General features: G+C 41.6%; 1 protein-coding gene across 6 annotated transcripts in view; it reads left to right on the top strand.

The window, feature by feature from the left end:
- The window catches only part of MAMDC2 (MAM domain containing 2), a 62,440-nt gene that overhangs the window by 4,281 nt on the left and 30,335 nt on the right, over window positions 1-27,824 (top strand). The window contains exons 1-2 of one of the 6 annotated variants that reach the window (XM_090132252.1): window positions 19,766-20,097; window positions 20,635-20,729. The exons of 4 other annotated variants lie outside the window; for them this stretch is intronic. In XM_090132252.1, the coding sequence (XP_089988378.1) occupies window positions 20,027-20,097; window positions 20,635-20,729 (166 nt within the window). In that variant the 5' untranslated portion in view covers window positions 19,766-20,026. Of the gene's footprint in view, window positions 1-19,765; window positions 20,098-20,634; window positions 20,730-27,824 lie in introns of those variants that run through there. One more of the 6 variants, XM_090132248.1, reaches the window with a different exon arrangement.

Below are 27,824 nucleotides of genomic sequence, written 5' to 3'. Positions count from 1 at the left end.
AGGATCTGAAATACTGTGTTATTTTGCACTTACATTGGCAGGTAAATTTAGCATGAATTCATGCCCAGTTATGAATTCTGTTTCTACAGGAATGTACTTCTGTGTCAGCATTAGAGATGTGTTGTGAATGAAAGACATAGTTAATTTTTATACATAGTGTAAAATTTCATATGATGAGATCTCACTGAATAATCTTGAGGTTTTGTTGAAGCAGATCCAATATTATTCCAGGAGGCTCATGTCCTTTGTAGATGTAATGACCTGCTTTACTAAGCAGAAGATAACTTACTTTCTTTATATATTAAGGCAAGGAAGACACTGCATGTAATAGGCAGTTATCCTGAGTGGTAGACCCACCTGAAGTGAGAGTAAGAAACACTGTCTTCAGTCAGTTGCAGTCGTACTGCAAGGTTGGATTTTTGCCCTTTTTGCTTTCTCAGCCCTGTCCAGCACACTCCATAACCTGACTGTAAGAACATCCTGCTCACAACAATATTGTAAATAATTTTCATTAGATGCAATAACTATGGCATACCTGTTTTTGTGACTCTGGAAAATCTGTTTACATTTTTTGCCAAGAATAGCTGCACAGCATTTTGTGTGCCTGTGTTTGTGGGTATGTTTTATTCTCAATCTCTTGTCATTTTAATGGGTACCATTTTAATAAAGCAAGAAGTAATGTGCATTTGGGCTGTCAACTCAATTTCCCCCAATGAAGTTTGTGCTGCATCTGTTTGGTTGGATTTAAGCACTAGAAGAGAAATGTATTTATTGCCCCTGCAAACTATAGGGATTAGTGCTCTTTTATCTTAGCAATGTGCTCTGAAAAGCAGATGATCTTTGTCAAACGTGCCCATGCAGTCAGCAGCAGTGAACACAGAGATAATTTAATAGCAGTATCAGTAGATTGTCTCTGTCACCTTTCCTCCTCTGCAGACTGTTTCAAACAGCATTCAGTGTCAACCTATGTGGGTCACTGGAAGTAATGCCTGGAATTTATTTCCATGGGAACTACAACAGATACACTAACAGTATTTGATAAATTCTTAGCTACAAAACACTATTTTTCAACATAGACACCACCATGAGCTATACATTTTCACCAGCGATGAACAAGACCTGCATGCTGTGCTCATAAAAATCTGCACCAGCAGTGATGACCCCCTGTTTTACAGCTGCAATTATGGCATTGTTGCTCAGAAAATGTTGTCCATTTAGTCCATCTTTCACTGGCCCAAACAGGTGGAAGTCAGGTGGTACCAAATCTGGACTATGTGATGTGTGTGGTAGGACAGTCCAGCTAAGACTGGCAATGTAATCTCTGGTCTTCAAACTGGTACGTAGCTTGGTGTTACCATGTTGCGAGAGAAAGGTTCCTCTTCTCTGGCTTGACTCTGGAGGTTTGTGCCTTCAGCTCAGTCAGTGTCATGATGGCTTATTCAGGTAGCAGGAAATCCAGAAGGATCACCCCTTTCCTATCCCAAAGGACAATGCACATCATTTTACCTGCTGAAGACTATGTCTTGAATCTTTACTTTGATGGATATTTCAGATGTCACCACTCCATGGACTGCTGTTTTGACTCTAGTTCATAGTGATGACACCATGTCTCATCACCACTACTGATGCAATGCAGGAAGCTGTCACCTACAACTTCATATTGGTTCAGTGGGTCCTGACAAACTTGCATATAGTGTTCTTTGTCTTCCTGTGTGAGTATGTGTGCAACCCAATTGATGCAAACCTTGTCATATTTCAGCGTTGCTACCCTCATTTTCAACACATAGAGGCTGATCTAAAGTTCAGCTTTGTCCACAGTTCTCTGGTTGTAATCTGCACAAATCTGCAATTTGCTGATTGAGACACTCTTCATGTAGTGGTGTGATGGCTGTGCATGGCCATCTGGAACATGGCTCGTCTTCCACATTGCTGTTGCCACTGCTCAAACACACTATGCACTGCCTCACTGTGCTCACAGCCATTGTTTGGTCTCCATAAATGTTCAGCAAGTGTCAATGAATGTCAAAGGGTGCCATTTTTTCCGCATGGAAGAATTTAGTGCCACACCTTTGCTCCATAGACTCTCCATGTCCAACGCCGCTCTGTCAGACTGCCCTTCTGCTGTCATCTATCTGTCACACATCAACAAAATATAATGGAATATTGGTGGGAAGGTTCAACTTCTGCTGACTTATCACCAACATTCACCTCTGATGTTGGGGGCAAACACGATAAAATAGGAGGCGTTACTTTCAGACCAGTCCTTGTAGAATGAGTTATGTGCCACTGACATGCTGAAGCTATAACTGCTAGTTGATGCAGCTGTAATGCACCTGGCTCTTATGTGCTAAATGCACATTTCTGTGTGTTGCTTTCCTTCTAAAATTCTGGGACTTTGTGTAACATAATATCTCATGTCTCAATGGATATATTTTTAGTAATGTGCACTTCAGAGTTTTAGAGGAAAGCTTTCTCTTTCTGCAGTGAAAGAAGTCCCATGATTAAAAGAAAATAGTTTTCGTTCAGAAAAGTGGGATAGTAAATCACACTGTATTTTACAATTGCCTGATTTTCTTCTCCATAAAGTGTGTTCGTATATTGCTGGACTAGGCTAAGACTATAATTTTTTTATATACTCTGAATGGACATCAGTCAGATAATAGTTTATGATAAGCAGATAAACAAACAACATTGAATCATAGCATCACTGGATCACCAAATTATAGAATGGCTTGGACTGGAAGGGGCCTTAAATACCATTAAACTCCAAACCCCTGCTGTGGACAGGTTTGTCATCCACCACATCAAGCTACCCATGGCCCCATGCAATCTGACCTTGAATGCCTCCATGGATGGGACACCCACAGTGTCTCTGGTCAGCCTGTTCCAGTGTCTGACCACTCTCTGAGTGAACAATTGCTCCTAATATCTAATATAAATCTTTTAGTTTAAAACCATTCCCCATGTCTTACCGCTATGAGACGATGTAAAATGTTGGTCTCCTTCCTGTTTATAAGCTCCCTTTGAGTACTGGAAAGAATCAGTGAGATCTCTCCAGAGTCTTTCCTGAACTACCTCAGTTCCCTCATCCTTTCTTTCTAAGAGAGGTTCTGCAGTATCAGAGAAGAGTCTTTGTGGCCCTTCTCCAGAACTCCTCCAACAGCTCCATGTTTGTTTTGTTCTTGAGGGCCCATGCTTGGACTCAGTACCCTGATGGGGTCTTACAAGGGCAGAACAGAGTGGGACGTTCACTTCCCTCTCCATGCTGGCCACCCCTCTTCTGATTCAGCCCAGCATGCAGTTGGCTTTACAGGCTGTAAGCACACACTGCTGGCTTACGTCCAGCTTTTGTCCATCAGGACCCCCAAGTCCTTTTCTGTAGGGCTGCTCTCCTTGAGTTCTACTAATCTATATGTCTGTGGGATTGTCCAAACTCAAGTGTGACACTGCATTTGGCCTTGTTGAATCTCCTTAGGTTACCACAGGTCAACTTCTCCAGCTTTCCCAGGTGCCTCTCGATGGTATCTCTTCCTTCTCTTGTACCAACTACACCACTCAGCTTAATGTCATCAATAAACTTCCAAAAAGTATATTCTGTGCCACTGTGTGAATTGTGGATGAGATGTTGAAAGGATTGGTCACGGGACAAATGCCTGGAGGACACCACTCAGCACTGGCCTCCACCTAGACCTAGAGCTGTTGACTACAGCTCTCTGACTGTGACCATCCAGCCAATCCTTCATTCATGGAAGAGTCCAGCCTTCAAATCTCTCCAATGTAGTGATAAGGATGTGGTGTGGAACTGTGTCAAAGGCCTTGCAGAAATCCAAGTAGATGACATCAGTTGCCCTTCCTTTGTCCATCAGTGCCATTACTCCATCATAGAAGGCCACCACTTTGATCTGCTTTTGCTGAAACCATGCTAGCTATTTTGGATCCCCTCCTGGTCTTGTATATGCCTTCATATATCTTCCAGGGGGCTCTGTTCCATGATCGTCCCAGGTACTAATGAGAGTCTCATTAACTTGTAGTTACCTTGGTCTTCCTTTCTGAAAAATGGGAGTGATGTTTCCCTTTTTCCAGTCACTGGAAACTTTGCCTGACAGACTTTTCAAATATAATTGAGAGTGGCTTGGCAACCACCTCAGCCAGTTCCTTCAAGACCTTGGGATGCATGTCATCAGGCGCCATAAACTTGTACATGTTCAGTCTTATGTTGTGATCTCTGAGTTGTTCTAACATCACTAATGATAGTGGCAGGAAATGAAAGTTTGCCTTTTGGAACATACTTACCATGTTACTTGTCGTACTTATCATATTTAGCATAGTTTAAAATGGTTTTAAAGTGGAACATAATTTCAAGAGGCAGAATGCTATCCCAGAACAACAAATAAGTCAGGAACAAGGGCAGCAGTGTACAGAACCTCTTATCTTGATGTGGCTTGTCCAGCTGTGGCATTTGACTTAAAACTGACTTCTTTTAATCTGAACTTTGTCATCTTGAATGCCACATCAATAGTGTTATAATATGTGGAGTAATGAAACAGGTAATCAATAGTGATCCTGTATCTTGCCATTCAGCAAACACAGCATCTGATATGTGCTCTCTCTTGCTCACTTACAAACCTTTTGGCAGATATATTGGCATATTAGTGGTCTCTGTTTTCTTCATATCTACTGGCAGTACTTTCCTGTATATAGAATTTCAAAACGTTTCTGTAAAAGTAATATAGTATTGCTGGCTTCATAGAACCTTCAGACCACAGAATCACAAGATGAGACAAGTGTTCATATGTATTCATGATAACTATGTAATTGGAAGAAAAGTAGGGGGTAATATAGAGAGATTTGGACAACCTTGTACCTGATCACAGCAGAACCAAGCTAGCATACTACGTGCTACTCATTGGCAAAGTTTACAGCTGATAAATCCTCCCTCCTACGTGAGTTAATTGCTTTGGGTCTTCCCTAAATGTACCCTGGGCATTTGTGCACTGAGTACCCCAATGGAAAGTGGAAAAGGCATGAAATTGGGCACATTATCTGTTTTACCTTGAGCTCATAATTGAAATATTTGTCTTTCTGTAAAAAAAAAAAAAAATTGCATTTTGAGTAACAACTCTCCTACAGTAACAACAGGCAGTCCAAAGGATGAAAAAAAATTACACCTTTTGGTACACTATGAGTGTCTTGTACTTATTTCTCCTTTGCCTCTGATGCCATGGCTCCCGTGCATTACATTTTACTGCTCAGCTGTGTCTCTTGTGTTTGAGTTAGCTTGCTTTTGTTTCACAATTTTCTTGTTAAGACTATTAACAGCTTAATAATACTACATATCCTACTACGTAGGATTCAGCCTTGTCCCAGCCTCACCCTTGTCTTGTTGACATGGGAAGAACATCTGACGTTGTGCCTGCCCAAGTACAGCTTCCTGTTCTGGGCTTCTGAGTAGACATTTATATTGGATTATGTCTTAATTATGGTGATTAGCTCACTTTTTGCTCAGCTTGTGCAAAAAGATGGCCAAGTTCACATTCATGGAGGCCTTCATCAGCAGTTGGCTGTGCATGAGACTTCTGATAAGTCTTGGCTTTCAGTTTGCATTGGAGAACAAACAAATTCTAAGTTATTATCAGTGAATCACTGTATGAGAAATTAGTTTCAAAGCATTCTTCCTCACCCGCAGGGTAGAAATGTCTTCAGAAGTGTATTTTCACTTACAGCTGCTAGCGATTCAGACTTACAGAATCAACAAACGATTTGGGTGCATTTTACACAGGGCTGTGGAAGACAGAGAGGACAGCTGTTACAAAATTTTTCACAGGTCTGAACGTACCTGTGACTGCTCACAGCAGGCTGGACTTTATCCATCTTGTAGACAACTGAAAATAGGTAATTTACCACAAAAATTTGAACAACTCCTCCAAAAAACAAGCAACTGTGTGAGTGCAAAGAGTGTTTGGGACTGGTGGTGGAGGTTAAAGTAGCTCAATCAAACAAGCTGCTGACGTGCTACCCCAGAGGAAAACTGATTCCCTCCAGGTAACAAAGTTTTTAATTCTAGGTTGAAACAACTTGTACTGCTAATGCAGCATCATAAACCACATTTACTGGAAAATGGATTGCAGCTTCACACGTGCCAACAGCGCACACAGACATGAAAATCTAGCTATGAATCTGTAGCAGTCACTCTATATAAGACTTCAGCTCACACAGACATATCCTGGGCTAGCTTTGAGTTATCATGGAATTGTATGTGTTAGTTGCATTTGTACAGCTTCTCCAGAGAGATCACACCTTGCATGAACAGGCAAGATGACTATGCCCCATGTCAGATCCTGTGAAAGGTTACAGGATCTGAGGCTGCATCAGACAAACACTGAAGCTTTGTGCCTGAAATGACAGCTACTATGACTGACTGATGGAAAGGATAGGGCCTGAGGTTAGGAGATCAGTCCAGCTTTGTGCCATTTTGTTCTCCATTAATAGGAATTTATTAATAGAAATATATATAGCCAATGTAATTCCAGTTTTCAAAGAGGGCAAGGAGATCTGGTACAGGCCAGTCAGCCTCACCTCCATCCCTGAAAAGGTGATGGAACAACTTGTTCTGGATACCCTCTCCAAGCAGTTTGAAAGAGATGGTTATCAGAAGTAGTCAACATGGATTAACCAAGGGGAAATCATGCTTGACCAACCTGTTAGCCTATGATGCAATCACTGCCTGGGTAGATGGGGGGAGACCAGTGGATGTTGTGTACCTCGACTTTGGCAAGGTGTTTGACACCGTCTCCCCAGCATCCTTGTTATAAAACTTAGAGAGTGTGGGACAGATGACTGGGTGGTGAGTGGACTAAGGACTGGAGGACTGGCAGAGTGGAGAGAGTTATCATCAGAGCTGCAGAGTCTGGTTGGAGGCTTGTAACTAGTGGTGTTACTCAGGAGTGAGTGCTGGATCTGATTCAGCATCTTCATTCATGACCTGGATGAAGGGCTAGAGACCAATCTCAGCAAGTCTGCTGATGGTATAAAGCTGGGAGGAGTGACTGACACACCAGAAGGCAGTCCTACCATTCAACAAGACCTGGACATACTGGAGAGCTGGGCAGGGAGGAATCTGATGAGGTTTAACAAGAGCAAGGGTAGAGTTTTGCACCTTGGGAGAAATAACTGCATGCATCAGTACAAGTTAGGGGATGACCTGCTGGAGATGAGCTTTGTGGAGGAGGACCTGAGGGTCTTAGCGGACGACAAGTTGGCCATGAACGAACAGTGTGCCCTTGTGGCCAAGAAGGCCAATGGTATTCTGGGGTGCATTAAAATGAGCATGGCCAGCAGGCTGAGGAAGATGATCCTCTCCTTTACTCTGCCCTGGTGAGCCCACATTCAGACTACTATGTCCAGTTCTGGGGTTCCCAGTTCAAAAAAACAGAGTCCAGCAGAAGGGCACAAAGATGATAACGGGCCTGAAGCATTTCCTTTATGAGGAAAGGCTGAGTGATCTGGGTCTGTTCAGCCTAAGTAAAAGAAGACTGAGGGGGAGCATCTGGTTAATCTTTATAAATAATCTACAGGGAGCTGGGAAGCAAATGGATGAAGCCAGGCTATTAACAGTGTGTAGCAATAGGACAAGGAGAATGACCTAAAACTTATGTAGAAGAATGTCTTTACTTCTTTAAGAATGACAGAGGACTGGAACAGATTGCATAGAGAGGTTGTGGAGTCTCCTTCCATGGGGAGATCCAAGACCTGTCTGGCCGCCTACCAGTGCAACCTATTTTAGGGTGCCTACTTTAGCAGGGGTGTGGGATTTGGTGATCTCTTGAGGTCTCTTCCAATCCCTGTGATTCTGTGATTCAGTAATACATTTTCAGCTTCTATTATACACAGGATAGATGTGGACCTTACTGTTGAAGTTGGCTAAAATATTTTTATAAACCTGCAATATCATGTGCTGAAAACAGCTAGAAATGTCTTCAATTTTATGGAAAATGAAAGATTTAAAGGATTTGAACTGAGGTTTCTTTCTAGCAATTTCAGGGTAAATACAGAGCATGAATTTTTATGTGTAGGCAATGAATGAAACTGCTGACAGGCAGCCTGAGCCACTTTGTGGTCATTGAGCTTATTGCTCTGCATAGGTAATTATCCTGAAAAAGGAGAGCCAGCTGTTTGCCAGTTTGTTTTTCTGAGGGAAGTAGAAGAATAACTGTCTATTTCTACAATAAATTATGGAGTGTGGGTCAAGATCTGTACTGAGTGCAGAAAAAAAGTTCATGCTTACATGGAAGGGTGACCACAGATGTCTAAGAAGCATTTTTGCTAGTAAAAATATCTTATTTGTTCTATTCGTGTATCAGGCTCTGTGCAGAGTTGTAGCAGAATCAGCCTGAAAATGTCCTTATAATCATATATAGAATGTTATGAATTGTAGAATCACAGAATCCTTATTGTTGGAAGGAACTTTTGAATGACTCTACATCCAGGTGAGGCCTCACCAGTGCAGAGTAGAGTACCTCAACTCCTGCTGGTTACGCATGTTTTGAAGCAGCTAAGGATATGGTTGGCTTTCTGGGCTGTGAAGGCACATTGCTGACTCATGTCCAGCTTGCCATCCACCAGTACCCCCAGATCGTATTTAGCAGGTCTGGCATCAATGCACATGTAAGACCTTGCATTTATTTTGGTAGAATGTTATGAGGTTCACCTTGGCCTCTGCTCAGGCTATCTAGTCTGTCTGAATGGCATCCTATCCCTCAGGCATGTTGACCACACCACGCAGCTTGATGTCATCTGCAAAATTGCTGAAGGTGCACTGGACCCCTCTGTCAGTGTCACTGATGTAGATACTAAAGAGTTATAGGCCGCAGCACTGACCTCTAAGGGACACCACTCTTCACTGATCTCCATCCAGACATTGAACCATTGACTGCCAGTCTGGTTTCTGCAACCATTTCTTCATCCAGAACCATGGAGACGTGGCAGTAAGGGACATGGCTCATGGAACCTGTGGGGTGGGTTGGTGTTGGACTTGGTAATCTCAGAGGTGTTTTCCAATCTTAACAATTCTATGATGATATAATATCTACAATTTGTTGAGAAGGATGTTGTGGGGTATAGTGTTAAAGAACTAGGTTGCTCAGGCAGGTCTTGCCCTTGGTGAAGACATGCTGCTTCTCCTGTATCACCTTCCTGTCTTCTGTATGCCTTAACATTGCTTCCAGGAGGATCTGCTCCATGATCTTTCCCAGCACAAAGAGGAGACTGACAGGTAGGTAGTTCCCAGGGACATCCTTTTTACCCTTCTTAAAAATAGGTGTTATGTTGCCTTTTTTTCCAGTCACCAGGGACTTTACTGGACTGCTATGACTTCTCAAGTATCATTAAGAGAGGCTTGGGGACTGTAACAGCCAATTTGCTTAGGACTCTGGGATGCATCTGGTTAGGACCCATAGGCTTGTCAATGTTCAGATTCCCCAGGTGGTCACGAACCTGATTTTTGCTCACAGTGGGAGGGACGTTTCTTCCCCAATTCTGTCCTTCTGAACCAAACTTTTGAGGACGTGTGACAAGCAGTTATCAGAGAAGACTGAGGCAAAATTTGTTGGATACCTCAGCCTTCTCCTTGTCTGTTGTTGCCAGTTTGCTTGTGTCACTAACTAAGGGGGATAAAGTGGAATCTTTGAAAGCTTCTTGCATTCCCCTTCCTTTACATATTTTTTAATAGTTCTGTCACTGTATCACCATCTAAGACCTTTCATCCTTAGCTGCCATTTGCAAGAGTAGTACAGGCCACACTATGATTAGTTGGCTGACTGAACTATCAAACAGGATCAAACCTCCTACTTCTAAATCTCAAGAGTATGTGTTTAAAAAGAAGGAGAAATTTGCCTTTAATCTTTCAAGTTTTACTTACTAATATAACTATGTAACAGCATTGCAGCAGAAGGTCAAATAAAAGGTCAATCTAGTCATCCATGCAACTTCATATGGTGCTTTGATTGCTTAGAAGTCTCTGTATCATTTAAAAATATTTTATCACTTTCCTTTAAGAAAGTGAGCATCTTTTTCCCTATCTCTTCTCATGGCTCTAGTCATCCAAATATTCAAGACCTTTTTTGTACGATAATCAAGCCAAATATTCCTAAAATATTGTATAATAATATAATGTCTGACACCATAAAAATACTCTTTGCTAAACAGATTATTTCTTCTACATTATACAGCTGTTCCTGCAGCATGTTTACTTTTCGCAGAGATGGTTCAAGAAGAATTTATTAGACAACTCCCATAGTCTGGGTAATTGTGTAGGTGTACTTTGAAAGTTGTTTTAAATAGAGGTAACCTCTGATAAAGTATGAGCTGTGTTACTAATGCATTGCTCTGTTCTGAAAGCTTTGTGAGTCCTCGTATGGAAAGGTCCACGAGTCATAGTAATTAGATTTCTGTGTGAAATATCAGTCAAAGTTTTAGGCCTAACACAGAGTTCACAGTTCTCAATTAGTGAACCATAATAATACTTCAAGAGACTCTGCTCTGTCTGCATGCATTTCTTCACATTTGCTGGTCCATTAAGCAGTATTTCATACGAAAAATGTCAGAAGAACTTCAGACATGTAGTTCATCTTTTTGAAAGGGTAGATAATAGCAGGACAAGGGGAAATGGTTTTAAGTTGAAGGAGGTAACATTTAGGTTGGATATCAGGGGGAAGTTCTTTACTATTAGAGTGCTACGATGCTGGAATAGGCTGCTCATCCCTGGAGGTGTACAGGGCCAGATTGGATGGGGCCCTGGGCAGCCTGGTCTAGAATTAAATGTTGAGGTTGGTGGCCCTGCTTGTGGTGGGGGTGCTGGAGCTTGATGATCCTTAAGGTCCTTTCCAACCCAAGTTATTTTATGATTCCATGATTCTATGAAATGGAAGTGCAGATTTCAGCTGTCATATGCCAAACTATATAACAGAGTGAATGCTGCTGCATTCAGTTTTGAATCAGATGCAAACAATGTCTGGAGGTTAAAAGGGCCAGACAGCCCTACTATTTTCTCTGTGAATGAGTATTTCACTGTTTTCTGATAATAACAGCTCTGTTTTCTCCCTTAAATATATTTATATCCACTAAAAACATCTACCCTCAGTTTTCATTTCTGAAGGATGAAAATTCCCATGTGTCTCAAGCTTTGCTCACAGGGGAGACATTCCAGAAAACAGAGCTAGGTACTTCTTGGTGATGCCCAGGAATGGGACACAGTGGACATAAACTGAAACATGAAAGCTCTTATTGGAACACCAGAAGCACTTCTGTGCTGTGCAGGTGACAGAGCACTAGAACACTCTGTTCAGTGAGGCTATAGAGTCTCCTCCTAGGAGATCTTTAAAAGCTGCCTGGACCTGCGTCTGGGCAGCCTGTTCCAGGTGTCTTGCTTGAGCAGTGGGAGTGGACCAGATAGACCCAAAGTTCCTTGCCATCCTTAGTTGTTCTGTGACTCTCTGATGTCTTCACTTTATTTGAGTGAAAGAAAAGCCTTGCTGCAGTGATACCTTATAGAGGTCTCCACACACAGAAATAAGAGAATTTCTGATAGTTTGAGAGGTCCCTACATCGCCCTACAGTGTGTCCAGAGAGAGGTGACAAAGCTGGTGAGGGGTCTGGAGCACAAGTCTTATGGGGAGTGGCTGAGGGAGCTGGGATTGTTTAGTATGGAGAAGAAGTTCCGGGGAGACTTATCACTCTCTACAACTCCCTGGAAGGAGGTTATGGTGAAGTGGAGGGTCGGCCACTTCTTCTGCATAACTGGTGATAGGATTAGAGGAAATGGCCTCAAGTTGCTTGGGGAAGATTCAGGTTGGATGTTAGGAAAAAGTTTATTTTCCGAGAGGGTGGTCAGATGCTGGAATGAGCTGCATAGAAAGGTGATTGAGTCACTGTCCCTGATGGTTTTCAAGAAACGTTTACATGTTATACTGAGGGACATCGTTTATTGGTGGTAGGTGGATGGTTGGACTGGATGATCTTGAAGGTTTTTCCCAACCTTGGTGATTCTGTGATTCTGCTTGAGTCCATGTATGCATACATGATAGTAATTGGCACCAAAATTTTGTGTAGTCATCAGGGCAGCAGATGAATTAACGGGTATGGGCTCTGGGTTGCTCTCAGAAGATCAAGATATGTTTAGGCAAGTGACAAAGCAGATGTAGCTGTGCTGTCTGTCTTGCATCTGTTGTGTAAATAGAAGCCTTTCCCCTCCAAGGCCTTCTATTCCCAAGCTGACCTTCATTATCAGTGTTTACTCATTATCAATATTTATTATTATTGTCTGTTCTTAGTGTGTATGTTTTCAGTTTTCACCTTCTCCATGTGCCAGATGCCTAGCAAACAGAGAAATCTATTTCCTGCCATAAACATGTACAGACGTGTGGCTAGAAGTCACAAAAATTTAAAAATTTTAAGTAGGTGCTGGAAACAAAAGACCCAGGGCTTAAAGACACATTTCTGTGTGTCAAGCCGTGCTTCACAAACTTAGTGTCTTAGATTTTTCTGTGTCATCCAAGGAAGATCATAGCTGATTATCGAAGCTTAGGGAGCTCCATCCCTGGAGATGTTCAAGGCCAGGTTAGATGGGTCCCTGGGCAACAAGGTTTAGGCAGAGAGACTGGAGATAGACGGTCATTAAGGTCCCTTCATTAGCCATTCTGTGAGTCTGTGAATAGACTGTATACATGATTCTGATCATCCTGATATCATATATGATATACAATCTTACTCTGTGATATTCTATTACAGAGCCTTATCCATTTGGTGCCACTCTTAAGAGTCCAGTAGGGAAATTATTCAAAATAGCAGGAAAGGGAGCAAAAAAATGTGGATTTTTTAGTACTGCTCAGTTTTGGGGCCACAGAAGTATACTTCCATAGCTGTGAACAAATTTGAGCCTGCTGACCAAGCACAGAATCAATGGTTATGGTCTTCCTAACTGTAATTTCATTTGTAGTTGTTTTAATTTCTAAGTGTTTATAAGAGGAGATAAAGGTTGCCTTGAGTGTTACTGTACATAGACAAATGCAAACTGTGAATACAAGCATGTAGGCACCCAGATTTTTAAGGTATACCTAATATAGCAACAATGAATATGTTTAAGAAATCCAATTTACTTGAACATTTTACCACAGAGACCTATCCTTTGGAGACGTGAAAAGGTCTAGGATATATAAAATGATCACTCTGTTGACCTGAGAAGTACAGTTTGTTTTCAGGTGTGTATCAGAACTGGCTTGCTTAGTGTCTGAATCAGCAGTTGCATATTCAGCTTCACAATATTTACTGCTACCAAACCAGTTATTAAGATATTCATATACATCCTTTAAAATTTAGATGTAACTATATGAATGCTTCATTTTAAGTTGTTGCTTTAGCATTTCAAATAGGATAACTCATAACATTTCAAACATACATCCATGGCTAGGCAATGCTAATCAAAGCTGTTGATTGTATTAATTAATGTTTAGTAACAAGCAGAAGGTGTTCAAATCCATGAATCTTTACTAGTTCTTATCTAGTCATTGCTTTGGATTTTAATTCTCGAGGCCTTTTGCAGAGGGTTTTGTTTCCTGGCCAAGAATATTCTTGTTTGCTTAAGTGGAAACATGAGAGAATTTATATCAATACCAGATTCTTCTCTAAATATAGCCACTTCTAGCACTTATTTTAAACTAAGTGTCAAACTAGAGAGTTATTAGGGCAGTAACTATAGTTTGTTTGACAAAGAAGAAGAATTTTGCACAGTGAAGTTGTCATATATGGAAATAAGATGAGGGGTATGTGTAGCTTGGACCATCGCATGTAGGTAAAAAGTAACCAGTGTTTGTTTTTATATGAAAAAGCACTCGTGAGTTTGTAATAGACATCACAGATAGTGGGTACTGGAGCCAAAAATAGGTACATGATCCATCACCCCTTACTAGCAGAGTACTTTAGAGAGTTTCTTCTCCCTGTGCTGGGTCAGCTAACCTGTTGTTTAGCCTTTCCAGATTGTTCAGGTTTTGTGCTACTTGTTTTTGACAGATCATTTTGATTTTTCTGTTTTCTTATGCATCTAACAAGGAATTTCACTGCCTCTGTTCTTAGTCAAAGTGCCATTTAATCCGCTTACTCTTGAGATAAATTTGCTATTACTAAGAGAAAGTGCGGGAGAGAGGGAGAGCTCAAGCTAAAACCCAGAACAGTGGAAGTTTCAGCCTGTCAATGGTTTGAAAATATTCAGATTATTCCATGGAAAGAACACAAAACCTAAATCTTTGAAATTTGCTGGAAAATGGAATCACTGCCTGCTGGACAACTGCACTATCTGAGGCTCACTCTTGAGGCCTTTCCTAACTGGTGATTGTATCATCCTACTTTGTATAGCCTTTGAATGACCTGAATTGTACTACAAGAAAGAGGGGAAATTATGCTTATAATAATGCTTTGCTCTAGGCTGATGGATAAAGGCAGTCTGCCAGATCTTCTGAAAATATATGCAAGCTATACCTGTATAGTGGAACTGGGTGGAGTCTGTTCCATCTAAACAATTTTCTGGATGCTTTTAACTGATATTGCTGAGGAAGCTGCATGACATGCATGGGAAACCTGCTGCGGGGTTTCCATTAGTGCTGCTCTGGTCATTGTTATCCATTGGGCTACATAAAGACTACAGAAACCAGCCAGGCAGAGACATTGATGAGGTTTAGATTAGAGTAAATACATTAAGAGGGATGTAGAAGAAAAGGTTCAGGTTGAAAAGGCATTGGTAGCCACTACGCAGTTTTTATACTTAATCTACAACCATGGCTCTGCTCTTCAGTATGTTTAGCTCCTTCAACATGTTTTGGATGTGACCTGCCAAACAACAAACCTTAAAATTTTATCAAAAAGTTTAGAGAATTTTATAAATTATTACATGCCAAGTGCTATATCCCAGCTGCATCAGCTACCCTGATAATACAGCCTGGTGTCAGCAAGGTGTGCGAGCCTGCATAGCTAAAGAGCAATAAGAGAAAGGGATGGACATGCTCTATGACAATTTCAGTAAGCTTCAGAAACAAGAGTGAAATGAGATGTTAAGCTCTCAACTGTTATTCTGAAGGTGAGAACATTAACTCATCCACTGTTCAGATTCAAATCAAACTGATTAGATAATTATTACTGCAAACAATCGACTGCAGTTGTCTGTGATCACATGTATTTTTAGTTCTAAACTAAAATTCATTAAATTAATTGATTTTTAAATGGCAACTGTAATAAAATACTCTGTTTTATTTGCTGTTTTCTTCTACCTTGCTGATTTATTCTGCAATTGCATCCATATTTAATTTCAAAGATTATACTTCATCTCTGAGAATTTTCAGAGGTTATCTAAGACCTAAGACTTATCTTGACTAGACTCTTTATTTTATATTTTTTATTTTCAGTTATAGAATAGAGTCATAGAATCATTAAGGCTGGAGAAGGCCAATAAGATTAGCTATTCCATCATCAAGGCATCACCACTGTGTCCACTAATTATGTCCATCAGTGCCACATATATCGTTTTCTTGAAAACCTCCAGGCATGGTGACCCTACTGTCTCCCTGGGCAGCCTGTTCCAGTGCTTGACCACTCCTTCTGAGAAAAAAAACTTCCTAACATATGGCCTGAACTTCCCCTGGAGCAACTTAGGGGCATTACCTCTCATTCTTTCGCTAGTTGTTCAGGAGAAGCAGACAACCCCCATCTCACTGTATCCTCCTTTCATGGAGTTGTAGAGAGCGACAAGGTTCCCCCTCAGCTTCCTCTTCTCTGGGCTGAACAATCCCCCCCATTCCCACAGCTGCTCTTCATAAGACTTGTCCAAGTCTTCCCCAGCTCTGTTGCCTTTCTCTGGACACTCTCTGTGGCCTCGATGTCTTTCAGGTAGTGAGAGGCCCAAGACTGAAAGCAGTTCTGAAGGTGTGGCTTCACTAGATCTGAGTACAGGGCAGCGATCACCTTCCTGCTCCTGCTGGCTGCACTATTTTTAATACAAGCCAAGATGCCGCTGGCTTTCTTCACCATCGGCACTCTGCTGGCTCATATTCAGGCAGCTGTCAGCTAGCATACCCAGGTCCTTTTCCTCCGCACAGTTTTCCAGCCATGCTGCCCTAAGCCTCTAGCACTGTCTAGAGGTTGTTGTGACCAAAGTGCAGGACTCAGACTTGGTCTCACTGAACCTCATACAATTGGCCCTAGCCCATCAGTCCAGCCTGTCCTGGTGCCTTCGACACTCCTAGCATGGTGTAATCTGCAAATTTACTGAGGGTATACTCCATCCCTTGTCCCGATCATCGATAAAGATATCAAAAAGGACTGTCCCAATACTGATCCCTGGGGAGCACCTCTTTTGACCAGCCAGCAGCTCCATCCGCTTCCACTCTCTGGGCCCAGTCACCCAGCCAGTGTTTTACCAGCAAAGACCAGTCCAAGCCATGGGCTTCCAGCTTCTCCAGGGGCATGCTGCTGTGTTTCTTTCATAGCTGTCAAAGAAATATACTACCACAGTTCTGTCTGATAAGTTTGATTGCAGTGGAAATTGCTTTCAGTTTTTTTTACATACCTCATTATTAGGATTGTTGTCTGTTTGCATAGTCTGTTGGCTAAGTTTTCATATTTTACTGCCAACAGTTGTAATTTTATGGCAGCACTTGTTCCCATGCACGATATCAAAACTGGTATCAAAATTTTAACTCTCCTGAAGCAGAAAGTAAATTTCACCTTTTTAGTTAATATTTATTAAAAAGCTGCCCTGAAGATAAATTCTAGCAGCTGACTTTGCCTGAGCTGTTGGTAGAGGGGCATTCAAAAATGTGAGATGTGATTTGGTTTGAAAATTCATCATTGCTTCTGCAGGAGAAAAAATATGATAATATTAATGATAATATTAAGCAGACATTGTCAAAAATGCCCTATTTTGTTAATCTGAAGTGGTATAACCAGGAACTCACTCTTTAGCTCCATCAAGGAAGGCAAAAATCTTAAAAACGTGTTCCACATTTGCTTTTTTATAAAGAGAACTTTTCAGACTATTTCATTGTCCCATCAAAGTTTCATATACTTTTTTCCTAAAAGTAAGTGATGTAAATTTCACAGGAAATACGTACATAGTAGAAGCAGGAATTCTGGTATGAAGAATTTTGTTTCTCCTGGAGATTCAGCAGACCAGTGATCAACCTAATGGAAAAGGCTTCATTTATGCAAAGCAGATCACACCAGCAACAGCAGGCTTGCTCACTGTCTTCTGTAGATGTGTGCCTGCTGGGGAATGCCATCATTGGTTGTAGCAACCACATAAATTAGTCATTAGGGAATGCATGTGTCTGCCTCAGATCCTGCACTGGAGGACTCCTTTCCTGTCTGTATGGGACTGCCAACTGCTGTTTGTGACACATTTCCTCAGTGCCAAAGAAGAGGCATTAAAGGTGTGGAATGTTTTGGTAGCTGCTTGCCTCCACTCTGCCCCTGACCTGCATACTTGCAGATCTCTTTGCTATACAATTATTTTTCATAGAATCATAGAATCTTAATATCTAGTCTAAGCATCTTCTTAGTATCTATTCTAAATCTACCCTCTTGCAGTTTTAAAGTGATTTCCCCTCATTCTGTAACTACCTGCTCATATAAAAAGTCCCTCCCCAGCTTTCCTGTCTGCCTCCTTCAGGTACTGGAAGGTCACTATAAGATCTCCTCCGAGCCTTTTCTTCTCAAGGCTCAAGAACCCCAGCTCTCTCCTCCCACCCTTGTAGGGGAGGTGCTCCAGTCCTCTGACCATCTTTGTGGCCTTCCTCTGGATCTGCTCCATCACCTCCATGGCCTTCTTGAACTGGGGGCTCCAGAACTGGACACAGTAATACCAGGTGGGGTCTCATGAGAGCAGAGTAAAGGGCACTCTGGCTAACAACCACAGCTTAATGTGAGAGATAATTTGGATTGTGTTAATAGTTTCTATTCAGTGGTCCATTGGCCCTTGGGCCATAATTACCTGAAACTGTAAATTAATATCTTTAAGATTCCATTTTCCTCATTGTTAATAGTCCTATCCTGTGCATCTATGATGCGAAGAGTCTGAGGCATAACAAAGAAACTATTTTTTTTTTTCAATTGTAAATACATTGCAGATTCTGATTCTGCTTTCCAAAGTAGCTGTTGAAAATCCTATGCAAATAAATTCAGGTGTAAAAGGAAATAGAGCACTTTTAAAAGCAAGGAAGTAGTCACGTGTATGAGTATCCCAGTGTGCATGAGGATGTGTCTACTGGGGGGAGCATGTAAGGGAGGTGCACACATGCATGTGTGTGTGCTACATTCCTTGCTCTCTGAAGTGTTTTATACATTTTTTTTTTCTTTCTTAAAAATTGAACGTACACTACATAAAAATTATTTAACTATTTACATAATGTACTTTATTCTCCCCACCCCCCTCCCCCCAACCCCTTCTTTAGCATTTTTTACATTGGAAAAATCAATACAGCAAGGTGATGATTTGCAGTAGTTTTACGAAATAACATTAACCTAAATGCTAAAGATTTTTTGGCCTTACATCTGTCATGTACTGGATCAGCTTGTATCAGCCTCTTTGTAGTATTAGAGACCAGACGTATGTGAGACCTTGTGCTTTCCTCCTTCAGAGCACTCTAACTACAAGAATACTGGCTCAGTGCTTGGGGTTACTTCAGTATCACACACTGAAAAGTTGACTTTTTTTTTCCAAGTTCCCAACGGTCATAAATATTTTCCTTGTTTTCTATGATAAAACTTGGCAAGTAGCTGTTCTTGTGGTCTTGTTTAATCTCAGCTTTTGAGGTTTGAAGGAGCAGCAGCAGAGGGAGTAACTCCCTTTGTGTGTGGAAGTGGATCTTTTCTCTCCCTCTACCATACAGGGAGAATGAACAGAATATAAGGAAGTTGCACTCATAATGTGTTGACAAACATCTGATATAAGTGAGCTGTGGGCAAGCTGTCAGTGCTTTTTGGGCTTACAGCTTGGAGCAGTGACTGGAAAAGACAAGTTTACAACTTCTCTTTTGAGAGATGGCATGCAGTAGGGATCTTCATATATGTGAAATTTGAATATGAAATTAAGATTTAAAGTTCAAATGGCAAATGTAGATTTTTTTCTGTAAACAGCCTTCTCTACAGGCTGCACATTTCTGACGCTGCAGGGCAACAGGCAAAACCTCTTTCCATTTTGGGATCAGATGCCGGGACAGTTTGAGGCTTGAAAATCTGTTTCTTGACACCAGAAACAAAGCAGTGAGTCACTGTCAGTGACCAGCCAGACACACCAGAGCTCCATCCGGCGTTGTCAAGGGCAGAAGGCAGTGTATTGGAGCACTCGCATGTAACAGACGCTAGCTCTTGGCTTCACTTTTCCCCGGCAGGATGCATGTTTGCAGAAAACACTTTTCCAATACTGGATTCACTGTTCCTGGGGAGACTGTAAAAATACAGAAAATGCTTTGGGACCAATGATGACTGTGTTCATTTACACTTTATTAAGTTCTCTAACACCTTTGAATATTCCAATCTCTGCCTCATCTCAGATAACTTCTGAAATACGTTTTGTGGCAAATACAACACTCAGAAACCAGCTCTCCCAAGAGAAAGTGCACTGTGAGCTGCTTTTAAAAAGACCACACAAGACTTGGCACACTGAGCAAAGTTATTTCTGCAGTTTGTTATCTGCGTAGTTTATTTTGTTTTAGAATGCATACAAAGCACACGCTGCTAAATTGGGGGCTCATCTGTTGATACAGTTGATACTATAACCAGCTCAGCGAGGCCTACAGCAAGCCTGAAAAATGGCTGAGACTGAGCGGGCACAGGGGAAGTATCTAAATATGCTTGTTTTGCACTTAGTTCTTCCCCAATTGTCCATCTGTGGCAGCTGTCAAGTTCCAACACCAGGCTGAGAAGATAGAGGGTCAGATCTGTTGGAGTCATTTGAAGCTGTTTTATTATTTTTTTGAGCTATAAGTTGATGCACATGCCTGCAAGAGAACTGCTCCCTGTGCACAGTGTTCAGTGCCCAGTGAGGTTTGGCAGCCCAAGGTAAGTTCATCTGAATGGAGTTTTATGGATCACCTCAATTTAGTTAATGCCTGTGTGATTACCCAAGGCTATCTAAGATGTAAATAAAGTAGGTAGAATGAGGCTTAATAAGCTACTAATAGTCTGACAGGGGAAAAGAAAAATATAATGACCCATAAACTTCAGTACATTGGAAAGTTTTGCCAAACCTTTACTTAGTTTGGCAGTGAAACAGGAGTTAGTGGGGATATTGTGAAGGAAGCAGTGTCATGAATTGACAGAGTGAGACTGATAGATTTTTTCCAGTGACCAGTACATATCTCAGGTGTTATTTCTGTCTTGAAAAATGTGTGTTACAGCTCAAACGACACACGGTAAATACCCTTGCAAGTATGTGCCTTATGATAATTAATACTGGCTATTCATGGAGTGAAGTTGATGTAAGTGCATGCTAAAATTCATCAAAAATTTCAGCATTTCCCTTCTAAAGTTATCTGGAAAGAAAAGAAAATATTTTGGACCTCTATCAAGAATAAAGCTTAGCATCTGTGATGACAGGGGCAGCTGGGGAAGCGTGAGAAGAATCTGCCTGGAAAAATTTGCTTATGTGTCATTGCTGCACGAGAGGAAGCAGTGCCACTATGATGTGACAGGTACGTGAAGAGTGGAGGGGCCCACATAGATGGCAGGGCCCTGTACTTATTCTGGGTGATGTCTGATGGACTGAGAGGAGCCCCGATAACAGGTGATTCATCAGTTGGGTTCAGACCCAGTGAATAATTTGATTGGCTGTGTAAATGTAGCAGACCTCTGTTGGTCAGTAATAAGATGCCTTGTGGGAGGCAAAATATTGGTGCTCTTCCTAAATTCCTAAATGTTCATTGGCATCCATTTCTTCCTCAGACTAAAGCTTGCACAAGAGTGTTTTGACTTTGGTACCGGGTGAGTATTACAGATGTGTTCTGGGTATTTCAGATGGTTCACACAAAGGCAAAGAAGAGGGAGCCATAGGCACCAGCCTCCTTCGCAAGATCTTTTGAATTTTGAGACCAACAGGGAATATAAGATTTTATGTAATCCCTGTAAAATTTAGAGTCATTCTGGAGTTGATGATTACATGCAGATCTGGAAAAACAAACAAACAAACAAACAAAACATGGCAAGCTTTCAGTTCTGTGTCTTCATGTGTAGTGTTTCATATTTTTAAAATCACCCCCTGCGCTGTGAAATCCACTGCCAGTTTAATTTTTTCAGTTTTAACAGCTCCTGTGTCAGAGTACTCAGCCAGAAGCCATTACTCATGGTCTTGGAAAGGAGCTCCCTTGCAGGAGTAGGACTGTGATCAGAACCCCTGTGCTCAGGTTCCGATAGATGTGATCTACCATGCAGCATAGATATGCAGAACTTCAAGAGATATTAGCCATGATCCTGGTGTCTGTTATGTTCAGCATCAATAGATGTGTTCCTTGCAGGTTTTGTAGTTGCAGATACTGAATCTTCACTATTACATCCTTCTGGTCCAGGATGAGACTTGGTGGGACAGAAAATGAGTCACTGTGGCTGCTTTCTCACTTAGAGTGGATTACTCGAGAGTAGCTACTGAGTAAACATGGCAGCAGCTGAGGGCTGCCACACAGCAGCAGCCGGTGACAAAACGAGAGCCAGTCACTGTCAGCAGCTTTTACGAAGCAATTATATGACTAGGCAGGCTCACTCAGGCAGCCTTCTACCAGGTTACAGTCAGCACTCATCAGGATCTGATTAGCTCACCTTTAAGCAGTGTCTGTAGCCAGCTGCTTTGAGGCCTGGATCTAAAGGCAGACCTGGTCTGTTAGTGTTTCTGTGCAGGAGATCAGTGATATGTCCACTAATGTCATCCTAATAATCCTGGAATAACAACAACAAAAAAAGAACTACTGACCTTACAAAAAGCAGGAAACTGAACTCAGGAATTGTTGAAGTCAGTGAAACCAATAAGTATTCAAAATATTTCAAAACCAAATAATATTTCAGTCTTTGCAAGACCAAATGCCCAGGTGAACATCAGAGTAAATGCATTTTGTATAGGCTGAGCACATTTATGAATTTTCTTGGAGGGAAATGGCTTGCGAGCAAAGGGTACATTTTATTAGTCGATCTTGTGTAGCAGGGAGAAACAAGTATTTAGGCAGATGAGCTGTTTTTCATAGTGCAGTGGGCCAAGTGATTTGGCAGATGCAGATAGAGCATCTCTGTAGAAAAGCTTTGCTTTCACAGTCTCTTACTGAGCAAATCCCTCTGGTTTGTAGAAGCACTCCAGGAGGCTTCCATTTGGGATTTTTCCTTGCCCTGGGGATTGTGAAGCAACCTTCCCAGGACCCCAGTGTATGTTTCAGCCCTGCACCCAATCTGTCAGCCTGGGCAGGCTCTCACTCTGCTCTCCCCTATGCCCCAGCCCTGAGTCTCTCTTGTCCTCTGCCTTTTTGGGCCGCTGCTGTTGTGTTGCTGCTTGCTCTGTGGAATAAGGATCAACAGCTTGGTTAGGGTTGCAAGTCTGCTGGCTTTATCTTAAAAAAAGAAAAAAAAAAAAAATAGCCACTGGGGATTGGCTTGCTGTGGGCAGGCTGAGACATGGTCAGAGCAGAACATGGAGCAGAGCTGTGACATGGCTGTGGGCATACCCCAGCACACCCACAGTGCGCATCAGCAATGCTAATAAGCAGCATAATTCAAGGGAACACTTTAGGAGTGAAATTTTGTCTTCTTTTGTTGAAAGAAGGCAGCCTTGTGCTGGTGAAAGAGCTGTTGCAGTGCTTTCCCTTGTGCTTCATCCTGGGGTAGCGTGATAGGGGAAACAGATGGAGGTAGTAATGAGAAATGAACTCTGCGTACATACACGCCTGTTGGTTTCAACTTTACATAGTTCTTATTTTTTTATTCCTTGTGCACTGGGAATAATAAAACCTGATTTGAGGAGCCAAAGACTACAGAAAAGTATCTTCTAAAATATTTCTTTACAGTTCAGAAATCCACAACAGAGCATTCTGTGTCAAAATCTCACCTGTTTTCTGCTCAAGTGTACCAGCTAATGGAAATCATGGATACTGCCTTTTCAAAGAGCTGTCACAAGTAAAATCAGAGATACCAGACAGGAATCTGGGACCCTTTATGTCAGCAGATGAAGAGTTGACAAAATGATATAATGAACAGCATGAAAAAGAGAGGTTTCATGGAGCAGGTGCATAGTCTGTGAGTCCACATAGTTGTGTTTGGAGAAAGAAAACTTAAGAAGTATATAAAAATCTGTGAGGTCATTGAGAATGAAAACAAGCCCACATGGTTGTGCTTGGAACAAACAAAAAATCTAATGTAATTGGTGCATGATGTCAGGATTTTGGGACTTCTGCAGGGAGAGCAAGGAGACAACACAGCTGCAGCCAAAAGCTTTTACATTTAAAGCATCCCCAGTGAGATTGCTGTAGTGGGGCAACTCCTCCAAATCAAAAACAGAAAACAGGAGCAGAAGCTGAACCCCTGCCAGGTATTTGCAGCATGCCAGTGGATCAAGGCAAGAAGGCATTGCCGGTATGATAGTAGCTGTGACCACACTCCAGAGATATAGAGAGCTGCAGGATATTGTGTTACTTCGACATTTTTTGACAGGCTAACAGCTGTCTTTCTGCACCTTCTTGGGAAGCAAAGGAGAATAGAGGAGGTGGGGCTGGTAGTTGATCCAAGGGCCTCTATATGGGAATGGTGTTGGTAACAAGCCTCTGAGAACTCTTTTTCCCTGGACTGGAAGCAGGAGCACTCTGACCCAGCTGGTATCCTTGACCACCAAAGGCCCCAGTGATAGCTCACACTTTCTGGAGGGCGAGCCTGGAGAAAGCTGCAAGTGGCATCTCCTGCAGTCAGGGCTGTCAGTGCAGCAGAGAAAAGTACACAGTTGCTGGAAAGAGTTGCCTGTATTCTTATTGCCCACAACTGTGTGCTGTTCTGTAAAATGCTTTTTGTTTTGACTAAATATTACTCAGCTTTGTGGAAGTTGCATGGAAACCCAGCTGTTCTTTCTGAAGCGGAACAATACTGGGGTGAATTTAAGATCTTCATTTGCCCTCCTCAGTGGGTGGCAGAAGGGCTTCTGGTGACCAGATAGGACTATGAGCTTTTGCTGTAGGCTTGAGTTGCTTCTGTGAACACACAGGAGGAGTTCCCAGACAAAAGCAGGGCATGAATACAGCCAACATTTCTACCTTTGTGTCTCTTCCTCAGCTGCTTTCACAGAACTTCTTTTCTGAAACCACTGAAGAGACAGGGAGGTATAAAGACCAAAAAGCTTTTTCCTATGATAACACTAATTGGTCCCAGTGGATACTGTGCATTTCTTCTATTGTGAATCTAACAGTTTACCATAAATAAGCTCCACATGGCTTAGCAGGAATGGAAAGACCAGCTATGTGCTGCCTTGTCAAGTAGCTTTAATCACGGACATTTCTGGCATCAAGGACTCAGTTGCTACTTTCATGAATGTGGGTTAGCCTTTGCAGCTCAGCCCAGTGCATGCTGTGCTTGCACCTGTCTGTACAGGCCAAAAATTGCTGCCATAAGTCCTCTGGGGACCAAAGGGAAGTAGTCAGCAACTGACACTGCTGCTGCTGCTCTGTCTCATCTGACAGCTGTGGCCAGCGAGGGGGATATGAGGCAGATGGGCAAACATCTTCCTCTTCCACCCCCTCTTCCTCATTCCTTCCTTCTGCTCTGGTTGGCTGACAGTGATGTGAAGCACTGCTTTCTGCTGCTGCCAGGGATGTACTGCTGCTGAGGTCTTGCCCAGAGGTTCTGCTCTCACGACAGGCTGTACTTTCTGGGGCTCGATGTACGGTGACACCCCGACTGAGCCTTTTGTATACTAGAATGGTTTGGAGATTTATTTGACTTTCTTCACGGGATTGTAGAGGAAAAAAATTTCTTCCTATTGCTTGCTCATGCAATTTTTTTTGCTTTCCCAGGACACTACCTAAAAGAAATTCCTCTTCATCTTCCTCCCAAAGAGCCATACCAACATGCAGTGTAACTCTTCTTAGGAAGAAGAATTCTCTCTAGAAAAATCACAGCTTTTCCTAATTAAAGCAAATTTAACAGTGATCCACATGCTCCACTGTCTTTCCAGATGGCTGACAGCAAACCAACAAAAAGTGCTACATTAGTTGAAAAGTTTCCTTTTTGCTGGAAAGAAATTGTACCAAAATCAGTACTGAATGTGAAGTTTTGGTTTCCAGTTTCCACAAGCCTTGACCTTTTCAGCCAAAATTTGTATTATTCTAACTCAAACCTTGAACCTTCATCTAAGCATAATCTGCCTGCAACTACAAACTTAGTTTTCAAAATGACCATTGGTATCATTAGTATTTTTACCATTAGTGTTTTTAACCAACTTTAACCAACTGGTGATGTAAGAATGAATTGTTTTGCTTCTGTTTCTTGTTCTTTTTTTTTTTTTTTAAAGGCAGTAGAGTATTAAGAAAAATCCTACCAAAACCCAAATATTGAGGAAGTATCAGTATCTTTCTTTTTTTTTTTAATCTTGAGAATGCCTCATAATGTTCTTTTCTGTTTCCATATTGAAATCCAAACATAACTGGCATTTCTTGCAAACTTTGCCTTTAAATAAATGAGTGTCTAATGTAAATTCCCAAGTTCCCAACCTCTTTTTTTGCTTCATTTCCTTGATACTGTTTCTTTTGGAACTAGCTATTTATATATATTTTTCTTGTAAATTCACTGTTGCTGAGCTGAGCAAACAGCTGTGACAGATATAAGCTCCTGGAAGGGTGTAACACATCTGTGGTTATGTTTCCAAATGTTTACAGGCTAAATAGATCAGATGTAAAAAGCTAGCTGGTAATTTTAGTTATCCCAATTGTTTGTTTTGATTTTCTTTTTTTCAGTTTCTTAATGGAATGTGGTTTCGCTTATTAGCCAGTGTCTGGCATTGTGCCTTGTTTGTGTTATTTACAGGGAGATCAATTGCTGCTATGCTCTTACAGTACTGGGGAAAAAGGAGAAAAGGTAATATTGCTGGTCCCACCCCAGCCCCCCATTGTCGTAACCACTGCCGACTGGCGTATAGATTCCTATTTAGTAAGTAAATAATACTAACGAGAAGGTTAAATATGAGTGAATGGCTCTGTAAGGAACTGCTTATTAGAAAAGCAAGATCAGAGAGGTGCACTGAGGAGTGTTACTGCCATGATGCATATTTGCATTAAGGTTGGATTGGTTTGCAGCGTTGGGTCCAAAGTTCCCCAGGGCTCAAGATTTTCCTTGGCGGAGCAGGAAGGAGCACATGCTGGTCCCATTCAGAGTTTAATTCAACTGTCAGGCAGAAAGCAGTGAGGCTACACAGTAGGTGAAAAGTTACTTCAGAAACCTGGGTTGAAAAGTGTGTTACTTGCCAGCTGGTGCAGTGAACGTGTGATAAGAGAAATACATCTGAGGGTACTCTTCCCCACCTGCAGATGTTTGCCAGTGCCAGGAAACTGCTGGCTGCCGACAGTTACAGGTAGTTAGCTGTCCTTGCTGCCACCTGTAAGGAAGCTTGTATACTGTCTTCTCCGTAACAGCAAAAAAACGCATGCTATTCCCTAAAAAGGGAAAGAATGAGTAGCTTTCCTATGTTAACGTACTCAGTTATGCTGGTTAGGGCTACACCTATCCCTTAAGTAAGTAACAGCTAGAAATTGGAAGAAATTGTATGTTTGTATTTCTGCAACATCAGGCTTTTACCAGCATTTTGTGTAATTCCTGTGATTTTGAAGAGTTGTCCTCTTCTGAAACCTCCAGTCTGACTTCTAATAAGTGCTGTGGCAATTGGAAGGAAGAGGATTTTGAGAAATAAAACATCCTGGTATAGCGTGCTGCAAAATGAAGCTGCATGTTGCATTTTTAATGAGAATTTTCTGGGTACAGCAGTGTGCATTCATCCGGTTCTTCATGTACTGTTAAATGTTCTTCTGTTACTCCCACAACAAGTGTGGAAATTTGTCTGCTTCTTTACTCCAAGGAGCCCTCTCTTTGCATTGATTTGCTCTCACAATTGCTCTGTGTCAGTCCTTGAGGTCTGCATTGTGAGACCTTCCTTTCTGCAGCAGTAGCACATGTCATTGCTATTACTGAAATACAATTTAGTATAAAGGCCATTTAGTCAATGCTAGCATTCATTTGGAAGAAGTTTAACATTAGCATTTTCTGTGCTTGATTCTGCAAAGTGCCTGTCTCCCTGCTCCTGATTAGCTAAGCATTTGAACATACACAGAAAACTCTCTATCAGTGACCCCCTCATTTCAGTGGAGCCAATCATGTGCTTAGCTTTCCAGAGGAGGCTAAAATGATTAGTAAGTAGGGTGAGAGCACTTTTTTTTTTTTGAGATATTAATGGTTAAGTCAAATTAATCTTTAAAAAGAAAAGAACTAAGGAATCTCAATTAAAAAGGGAGTTCATGATCTTTGCTTTCATATCAGCAGGGATTCAGACCAAACCCGTCTGGAAACTCTAAGAGGTTTTCTTTATTTTTTAAATGACTACTTCTGTACAAGAACTTTAGTCTACTTATAATTAAGTCTTAAAGCCAGGCAGCCATTTGAACCTCACAGCTGGTAATTTGAGGTCTTCCTGTGAATGGGTGTTCCTTTGTCAATGCTAATTTATTTCTGAAAAAAGGGGAATGTTATAGGAATGTTCTGTTTTCCTGTGGGGTTTCTCATGAAGT

The sequence above is a fragment of the Phasianus colchicus genome, chromosome Z (assembly GCF_987193195.1).
Source record: "Phasianus colchicus chromosome Z, bPhaCol1.hap1.1, whole genome shotgun sequence".
NCBI lineage: Eukaryota > Metazoa > Chordata > Aves > Galliformes > Phasianidae > Phasianus > Phasianus colchicus.
Note: the sequence above shows the minus strand (reverse complement) of the source record. Positions and strands in the feature narration are given on the sequence as shown.